Genomic DNA, 9177 nt, shown 5'->3' on the forward strand with positions numbered 1-9177 from the left:
TAATTGAACTGCCACTTGATTCTCCAAACATGTAGGCAGTCTACTATTTTTCAATGAGATCACACATAGACGCGTTTAAACTCGCACACCAAACTAGTGTGAACAATGCGAAAAAAAATGCTTTTAATACAATAGGTAGGCTAACGCATACAAAGCAGAAAGACGACCGTTTCCAAATAATCTGTGGGACAACAACAATATTTGAATCCCAAAATCGTCTGTTTGACAGCCCGCAGCATGAAAGATGCCGACCACGCCCCATTGATCTTTGTCTGCGACCCACGGGAATTGAGCCTTCTCTAGTAGGTAGCCCTGTCCTTGATGCCATAGACAACGAATTGTGGCGTAACTGAACTGCGGAGTGTTTCCACGCATGCGCATTTACACATTGTCTGTGAGCTAGCAGGCTAGCAACTGGCTATATGTTTCCACGCATGCGCATTTACACATTGTCTGTGAGCTAGCAGGCTAGCAACTGGCTATCAATATATATTGAAATGCGTTATTGGAGCAGTTTTTATTTTATTGTTTGGTAGGGAAATGGGAATTCGTTATGAACTGTCACTAAGACGAAGACGAATCGTTTCTATGTACGCCATGGATGTATCGTGTCTGATGTCGACCAGAATGCTAACTACAGTTTACTTGCCTCTAGCTAGTTTTCAGTTCATTCATTGACGTCATTGCAAGAAGAGCGTCCATGATTATTTTATGTGGCTAACCAGCTTGCTTAAAAAAATGTATATTTTGTATACGATTATTACTTCATTAGTTTGCTATTTGATTTTGAAATGGATGAAAATGAGGAGATATTGCACGGACTTGAAAAGACTGGATGGGAAAACAGTTATCATTACTGGTAAGGCAGATAGATAGCTAGCTAGATAGATAGCTAGCTAGCTAGCAAATTGGCTAACCTAGTAGCCGCGCATGCGCCGAAATGGACTCGTTTTAGCTATGTAGACCTAGCGCCAATCGCACATAGCGTAGCTACAATCAGTACCACAGAGTTTCTGGCAGTACGTCTATTAGTTCAAAGGTTTTCAAGCTTTTCTTGCCCAGGGACCGCCACCTAGTTGAACCGGCGACCCCCATTAGTAAAACAATTGAAATCATGTCTTCTCATCAGGTATATGATGATGGCAATTAGAAGTAATAAACATTTTAAAATTAATAGATTTGGTAACGTTACAGTTTCGTTATTGTGACCACATTGGAGAACAGTTCATAATAATGGCTGGAACGGAGGTAATAATGGAATGCATCAAACACATGGAAACCATGTGTTTGCTATACTTGCTACCGTTTCAAATATTCTGCTCCAGCCATTACCACGAGCCTGTTATCCCCAGTTAAAGTGCCACCAACCTCCTGTGAGTGACAGGTATAAACTAGAAAGATATCTTGGTGGCATAGAGAACATTTTGCTGTAAAGCACATTTTCTGCAATTCTAAAAGAAAAAAAATCTATTGATCTGGGAGAACATTTCGCAGTTTTGAAGCTAATTCCCAGCAATGATACAGTTTGTCATGGAGCTGAAAGACCATGTTTCTGTTTTAAAGCAAATGTTCTGCAATTCTATGTATTTTGCCAAGGGTAATGCTGTGTTCGTCTGCTCAAGCAATATACCAAAATCATTAGGCATTTCCCCTGAATACCCAGTTTTGGGAATGTTCTATACTCCCTGACTGTCTACCTTTTATTTGATTGTTAGTTCTCAAAGATGGTATTGTAAAAAAATATATGTATAGTTATATGCTTTCTATCTTGTTTTGGTTGTTTAAGTTGACACCAAACCTGTTTTTCCATTCTGAAAATTACCACTTGCATGGCACGCGTAAGAATTTTCTATACAGAAAAACACTGTAAATGGCTCAAATGACTGTAATTTCCTCCGTATTAAAGGGATAGTTTGAGATTTTGGCAATGAAGTCCTTTCCCCAGAGTCAGATGAACACGAACAGGAACAGCTAACTTGCTAACTGTTTCTGTTGATTTCCAGTCATTTCCCTAACACTAGTTAGCATTGGTTTGTGAAACTACCTTTAGCTTCCTTCATACTGGATGCAGAGACATAAGAATGGTGTCCACGGTGGTATTCTGTTGCAGCTAGCGATATTCATAAAATATATATTTTTTCACATAAAAAAAAAACATGGGGAGCCGCAGACCCCAGTTTGAAAACTCCTGTGCTAGCTAATACAATACCCACTTGCAAAGGTTGAGTGAAGCATGAATTGATCTATTAAAACTTCTTCAGGCTGCAAGCCCGACACCGGTACACTTATGACAACATCCAGCTCAAGTGCAGGGCGCGAAATTCAAAATATATATTTTTAAAATATTTAACTTTCACACATTAACAAGTCCAATACAGCATTTGAAAGATAAACATCTTGTGAATCCAGCCAACATGTCCGATTTTTAAAATGTTTTACAGCGAAAACACCACGTATATTTATGTTAGTTCACCACCAAATACAAAAGAGGACAGACATTTTTCACAGCACAGGTAGCATGCAGGTAGCATGCACAAAGCCAACCTAACTAACCTAGAACCAACCAAACTAACCTAGAAACAACTTCCTCAGATGACAGTCCTATAACATGTTACACAATAAATCTATGTTTTGTTCGAATAATTTGCATATTTGAGCTATAAATCAGTTTTACATTACTGCTACCATCACAGCTACAGTCAGAAATAGCACGGGAGTAGCCAGAGTAAATACAGACACCAACGTCAAATACCTAATTACTCATCATAAAACATTTCAGAAAAATATATGGTGTATAGCAAATGAAAGACAAAGATCTTGTGAATACAGCCAATATTTCCGATTTTTTAAGTGTTTTACAGCGAAAACACAATATAGCGTTATATTAGGCGAGGCCGTTTGAAATGGGCACCTTTTTCCAGGTTACTCAATACTGCCCCTGCAGCCTGAAGAAGTTTTAACATGAAATAAAACAGGTAACACCTCTTAGGGTTGTTACTAGTTACCGCAGGCACAAAGGCATAAACTCAGCTTTTTTTCTACAATTTCTCTTAAAATTTAATTTTAACCTTAACCACATTGCTAACCTTATGCCTAATCCTTACTTGAAATGAAGACCAAAAAGCTCATTTTTGTTTTTATGAATTTATACGATATAGCCAATTTTGACTGTGGCTGTGCTATCTAGTGTAAACCCTCTCAGAGGGGGGATTAATGTATTTTTTTAAAGTCACTGAGTGCTGTTAGCAACCTTACCCCCCTTATTCAGATGTTTAATTGATGATATCCTCTTATTTCACGTTAATATATTATCACTGTTTAGTTTTTTTAGACTGTTTGTAGTCTATTTCACAACATTTGCTGTACATTAGAGCTACATCATTGGACATTATGGCTTTGTAATAATAATCATCATCCATTCTCTCCCTCCCTACCTGTCTCTTTTAGGTGGCAATGCTGGCATCGGCAAAGAGACGGCGGTTGCCTTGGCGATGCGAGGTGCCCGTGTCATCATAGCTTGCCGTGACGTGGACAAGGCTGAGAAGGCGGTGAGGGAGATCAAGATCAGGGGTCACAACGTTAACGTCCATCACATGGAGTTGGATTTGGCCAACATGCGCTCCATACAAGACTTCTGTAAGACCTTCCTTCAGCGAGAGAAGAGGCTGGACATCCTCATCAACAACGCAGGTGAGAGAGAGGAGTCTGTGACACCCTCATAAAGAAGCCCTTAGACCACAGGTGTCAAACTCATTCCACGAAGGGCCGAGTGGCTGCGTGTTTTCGCTCCTTCCTTGTACTTTATTAATGAATTAGGTCACTAATTAGTAAGGAACTCCCCTCACCTGGTTGTCTAGGTCTTAATTGAAGGAAAAACCAAACACCTGCAGACACTAGGCCCTCCATGGAATGAGTTTGACACACCTGCCTTAGACTCTTTGGCATTCAGAGCAGAGGTAGTAAACTCAAACATTAAGCAATCTCGCTTGCTAACCTCCCCCCTTCACTCACAGCCATGCCCAGCGTGCTGGACTGGACGGAGGACAACTTCAGCATGTGTTTCGGTGTAAACCACCTCGGCCACTTCCTGTTGACCAACCTACTGTTGGGCCGCCTGAAGGATTCGGCCCCCAGCCGCGTGGTCACGCTCACCTGCTCCAACTACAAGTACCAGAAGTTAGACTTCCAGGACCTCAACTATAACCTGCTGCCCTTCTTCACCTACTGCCGCAGCAAGCTGGCCAACATCTACTTCAGCCAGGAGCTGGGTAGAATGATGGAGGGCAAAGGAGTGACGACATACGCTGTGCACCCTGGTGAGGCTTGAAGCACTACTGTAAACTTAGATTAAATTTGTCACACTGAGACAATGATAGATTATGACTATTTAAAATAATCTAATGGCCAAGAAGACAGAGAGGAAAGGGGTGACCACCTACGCTGTGCACCCTGTTGAGGCTTGATGCACTAGTGTCTGTATCAGTGTTTCCGATGTATTAATTTAGCTGTGGTCCTGCGCCATGGCAAAATCATTGCTGCCACTGCAAAAACATAGTATTTCTACGAAACGTACTTTCAATACAGTTTTGTTATGCACATTCACTTTTCCTCTGTACAGACAGTGCATTCGAAAAGTATTCAGACCCCTTGACTTTTTCCACATTTTGTTACTTTACATCCTTACCTAAAATTGATTAAATACAAAATGTTCCTCATCAATCTACAAACAATACCCCATAATGACAGAGCAAAAACAGGTTTTTGTAAATGTTTGCAAATGTATTAAAAATAAACAACAGAAATACCTTATTTACATAAGTATTCAGACCCTTTGCTATGAGACTCGAAATTGGGCTTAGGTGCATCGTGTTTCCTTAGATCATCCTTGAGATGTTTCTACAACTTGATTGGAGTCCACCTGTGGTAATTTCAATTGATTGGACATGATTTGGAAAGTGACACACCTGTCTCTGTCAGGTCCCACAGTTGACAGTGCATGTCAGATAAAAACTAAGCCATGAGGTCAAAGGAATTGTCCGTACTACTCCGAGACAGGATTGTGTCGAGGCACAGATCTGGGGAAGGGTACCAAAAACTTTCTGCAGCATTGAAGGTCCCCAAGAACACAGTGGCCTCCATCGTTCTTAAATGTTAGACATTTGTAACCACCAATACTCTTCCTAGAGCTGGCCTCCCGGCCAAACTGAGCAATCGGGGGAGAAGTGCCTTGATCAGGGAGGTGACCAAGAACCCGATGGTTACTCTGACAGAGCTTCAGAGTTCCTCTGTGGAGATTAGAGAGCATTCCAGAAGGACAGCCATCTCTGCAGCACTTCAAAAATCAGGCCTTTATGGTAGAGTGGCCAGACGGAAGACACTCCTCAGTAAAAGACACGACATCCCGCTTGGAGTTTGCCAAAAGGCACCTAAAGGACTCTCAGACCATTAGAAACAAGATTCTCTGGTTTGATGAAACCAAGATTGAACTCTTTGGCCTGAATGCCAAGCGTCACGTCTGGAGGAAACCTGGCACCATCCCTACGGTGAAGCATGGTGGTGGCAGCATCATGCTGTGGGGATGTTTTTCAGCGGCAGGGACTGAGGGACTAGTCAGGATTGAGGGAAAGATGAACGAAGCAAAGTAGAGAGAGATCCTTGATGAAAACCTGCTCCAGAGTGCTCAGGACCTCAGACTGGGGCGAAGGTTCACCTTCTAACAGGACAATGACCCTAAGCACACAGCCAAGACAACACAGGAGTGGCTTCGGGACAAGTCTCTGAATGTCCTTGAATGGCCCATCCAGAGCCTGGACTTGAACCCGATCGAACATCTCTGGAGAGACCTGAAAATAGCTGTGCAGCAACACTCCTCATCCAACCTGACAAAGCTTGAGAGAAACTGCTGAGAAGAATGGGTGAAACTCTCCAAATACAGGTGTGCCAAGCTTGTAGTGTCATACCCAAGAAGACTCAAGGCTGTAATCGCTGTCAAAGGTGCTGCAACAAAGTACTGAGTAAAGGGTCTGAATACTTATTTAAATTTGATATTTCCTTTTTTTCTAAAAAACTGTTTTTGCTTTGTCATTATGGGGTATTGTGTGTAGATTGGTGAGGAGAGAAAACAATTTAATCCATTCTAGAATAAGGCTGTAACGTAACAAAATATGGAAAAAGTCAAGGGGTCTGAATACTTTCCAAATGCACTGTAGATCATCTGTCCTGGTACAACATCGTTCTGCAGGTTATTTAGTCCGGGTACAACACCGTCCTCGATACTGCTCTCTAGTCACTGGAGAGACAGGCTGAGCGTGCCAGTCACTGTTACGGAATACATATTAGGAACTTTGTCATTCCTCATCCTCACCTCTCAATTAGTAAAGTCTCAACCTTCTGGGGCGGCAGGTAGCCTAGTGGTTAGAGCGTTCGACTAGTAACCGAAAGGTTGCAAGATCGAATCCCCAAGCTGACAAGGTAAAAATATGTTGTTCTGCCACTGAACATTTAAAATAAGAATTTGCTCTTAAATGACTTGCCTAGTTAAATAAAGGTAAAACATTTAAAAAATGTAACCTGCCTGCACTGGTCAACCCTCTCCCCTTTCCCCTAGTCAGCTAACTTCTTAGAGAAAATGTTTCTGTTTTAAAGATAATTTCCTGCAATTCTACACATTTTGCCATGGGAGAAAAATGTGCAGTTTTACAGCTAATTTAGTTTAATTCTAAACGTTTTTCCATGGCTTATGACATGTTCATATGCTATCCTGTGAGGGGGCCCAAGCTTTAGGGGATAGTCTCAGCTTTCTGTAAGTATACATATTTCTCAACTCTTCATTTTGAGGAAATACCACCACTTTACAAACGGAGTAGCCTATGTAATTTAGATAATGCGCAGGCAGAACGGAACGGAGCACGCCATTTGCGATGAATACATGAAGTAGCTTTTAGGCCTACCCATGGAAAGTTTTTGTAGGACAATCATTTTACTGTGGTTATTCCTTAGGTGGTTATTTATGTAGCATATATTAGCCTAGGCCAATATGCACAAAAAAAGATGCAAGCAAATACATCTGATAATACTATTTTGACATGTTGCACATCATAATATCCATCATGGTGGCAGGTAGCCTAGGGGTTAGAGCGTTGGGCCAGTAACTGAAAGGTTGCTGGTTCGAATACCTGTGCCGACAAGGTGAAAAATCTGTCGACGTGCCCTTGAGCAAGGCACTTAACCCTAATTTGCTACAGGGGAGCCGTAGTACTATGGCTGACCCTGTAAACCAACACATTTCACTGCACCTATCCGGTGTATGTGACAATAAAACATCTTAACCAGCATTCATGTTAGATGAAATAGCTAACTTCTATCATGTCTTACTTGGCACTGGAAAAACTGTCTAGAGCCCTGCATCTAATGGAAAATAACTGCATTAAAAAAATACATAGTTATTGAGCAAAATGGGTCAATTTATTGTGATCAATTTTTTTCTCTAATCTGCACAGTATACTGTATACTGAAGCATTTATAATATAAAATCAACTCCCCCCTCTGCTACTACAATTTCCAGAGGAAACACTGGTCTGTATACTGTAGATTATATATGAATACAGTCATAGCTATAGATCAAATAGTCATATAATGAAACGGCCAGGGTGATGGAAGAGATGGGCTGACTATTTGTCTCACAGTGGCATGCACACAGACATGGTTTCAGAAAATGGAGGCACAACTCTTGTCGATTGAAAGTTAATTGGTAAGTGATTAAAAACGTAAAAAAGAAAAGACAACACATTTTAAAACAAGGATAGCTACTGGATACCCCCATTTTGGGGCACAGAATCAGTATGTGGGAATTATTTTATGCATCACACTTACATCTCCCTCTGTTTTCCAGGCTATGTTCAGAGCAGTTGGACATATCACTACTCCATCCTGTTCCGTATGCTGGTGCAGGTGATCATGTTCATGTTTTTCGTGCCGTCTGAGATGGGCGCTCAGACCGTGGTCTACTGCGCCGTGTCGGACGAGGCTGCCAAGCACAGTGGGGGATACTTCACTGACTGCCAGCCCGCCACGCTGAGACCTTTCGCCAGAGACGCCGGTGTGGCCAAAAAACTGTGGGAGGCCAGCGAGGGGCTGGTCAAACTGGCCTGAGAAAGGATGAAGGCTTCGTAAGGCTTGCAGACGTTTTTAGCCTGGAATACTCACTGAATATCACTCTGTTTTACTATTGTTTTTTTAAACAAAAACAATGGTTTAAGGGGTATGATATTCAGTTTTGGATTTCCAGTCCAAGAGTGTTTTCCAGGTTTGTTGAAATATTAATGACTCAAATAAAAAATACATTCCCTCACACTGTTGGCTTGCAATGTTTCACTGTTATGATGAATAAAAGTTACTGACTGTTAATGTTTTGATCAAAGCATTAAGAAGGTCAGTAGACCAAAATGTTAACGATCAAATTATACTATGAAGCTTTGCAAGAAAGAAATGTGTGGGAACATTATTTTGGTCAAACTAGCCTGAAATTACTTTTATTGTTTTTGTTATTGTTTAAAAAAAAAAACATTTATTTGTCTTCAGGGGACCTTATTGTGAAGTATGTCTGTTTCTTTTTATGAATGGGGAAAGCATTGTTTAACATTTTTATGGTTAGCCTTTTTATTGCTGTCCTGAAACAATTGAATGGTGATGTGAAACATGGCTGCTTTTTTTTCTGTTGCAATAAAATCTGTGGCAATAAAGTCCTGTCTGATGTCTTTTTCTTCTGAGTGTACAGGGAATGTGGTGTTGTTTAGTAGAGCACATTTCAGAACACTCGGTAGGAGAAGCATGCAGCTGGTGTCCACAGAGAAACAGATCAGGGGAATTGGATGTGCTTCACCAGTTCCTGAAAGAGGAAGATGAGGCCAGACTGGCTGCACTGATGGAGAAGGAGGCGGGAAAGATGATCGCCAGAGAGATACAGAAATGATCTCAAAACAGCACTGCACTGGAGCAGAAACTCCCCAAAAAAAGAAGCTGTCATTTCTCACAGACTAAAAACACACCCAGACAAGCTACAGTGCACACTGCAGGATCCACAGCTGGTCTTAGGAGCGGTGATAGCTGTGGCCAAACACCTGGGTAACCTTCAGAGTCTGGGAGAAGATGCAAGGGATCGTCCGATACACTCCTGTG

General features: G+C 41.5%; 1 protein-coding gene across 1 annotated transcript; it reads left to right on the top strand.

Moving 5' to 3' along the window:
- Positions 1-423: 423 nt before the first annotated feature.
- On the top strand, positions 424-8741 carry si:dkey-174n20.1 (retinol dehydrogenase 11). The gene is made up of 4 exons (XM_024002687.2): positions 424-859; positions 3448-3690; positions 4014-4316; positions 7892-8741. Exons 1-4 carry the CDS (start codon positions 712-714, stop codon positions 8149-8151), a joined length of 954 nt encoding a protein of 317 aa, XP_023858455.1. The 5' UTR covers positions 424-711; the 3' UTR covers positions 8152-8741.
- Positions 8742-9177: the final 436 nt, after the last annotated feature.

Source organism: Salvelinus sp. IW2-2015, linkage group LG15 (genome assembly GCF_002910315.2).
Source record: "Salvelinus sp. IW2-2015 linkage group LG15, ASM291031v2, whole genome shotgun sequence".
In the NCBI taxonomy this organism is placed as follows: domain Eukaryota; kingdom Metazoa; phylum Chordata; class Actinopteri; order Salmoniformes; family Salmonidae; genus Salvelinus; species Salvelinus sp. IW2-2015.

Coding starts and splice junctions, on each gene's coding strand:
- si:dkey-174n20.1 (XM_024002687.2), top strand. CDS start 712: ATGTGGCTAACCAGCTTGCTTAAAAAAATGTATATTTTGTATACGATT. Junction 3,691..4,013: donor CATCCTCATCAACAACGCAG/GTGAGAGAGAGG, acceptor CTTCACTCACAG/CCATGCCCAGCGTGCTGGAC. Junction 4,317..7,891: donor GACATACGCTGTGCACCCTG/GTGAGGCTTGAA, acceptor TCTGTTTTCCAG/GCTATGTTCAGAGCAGTTGG.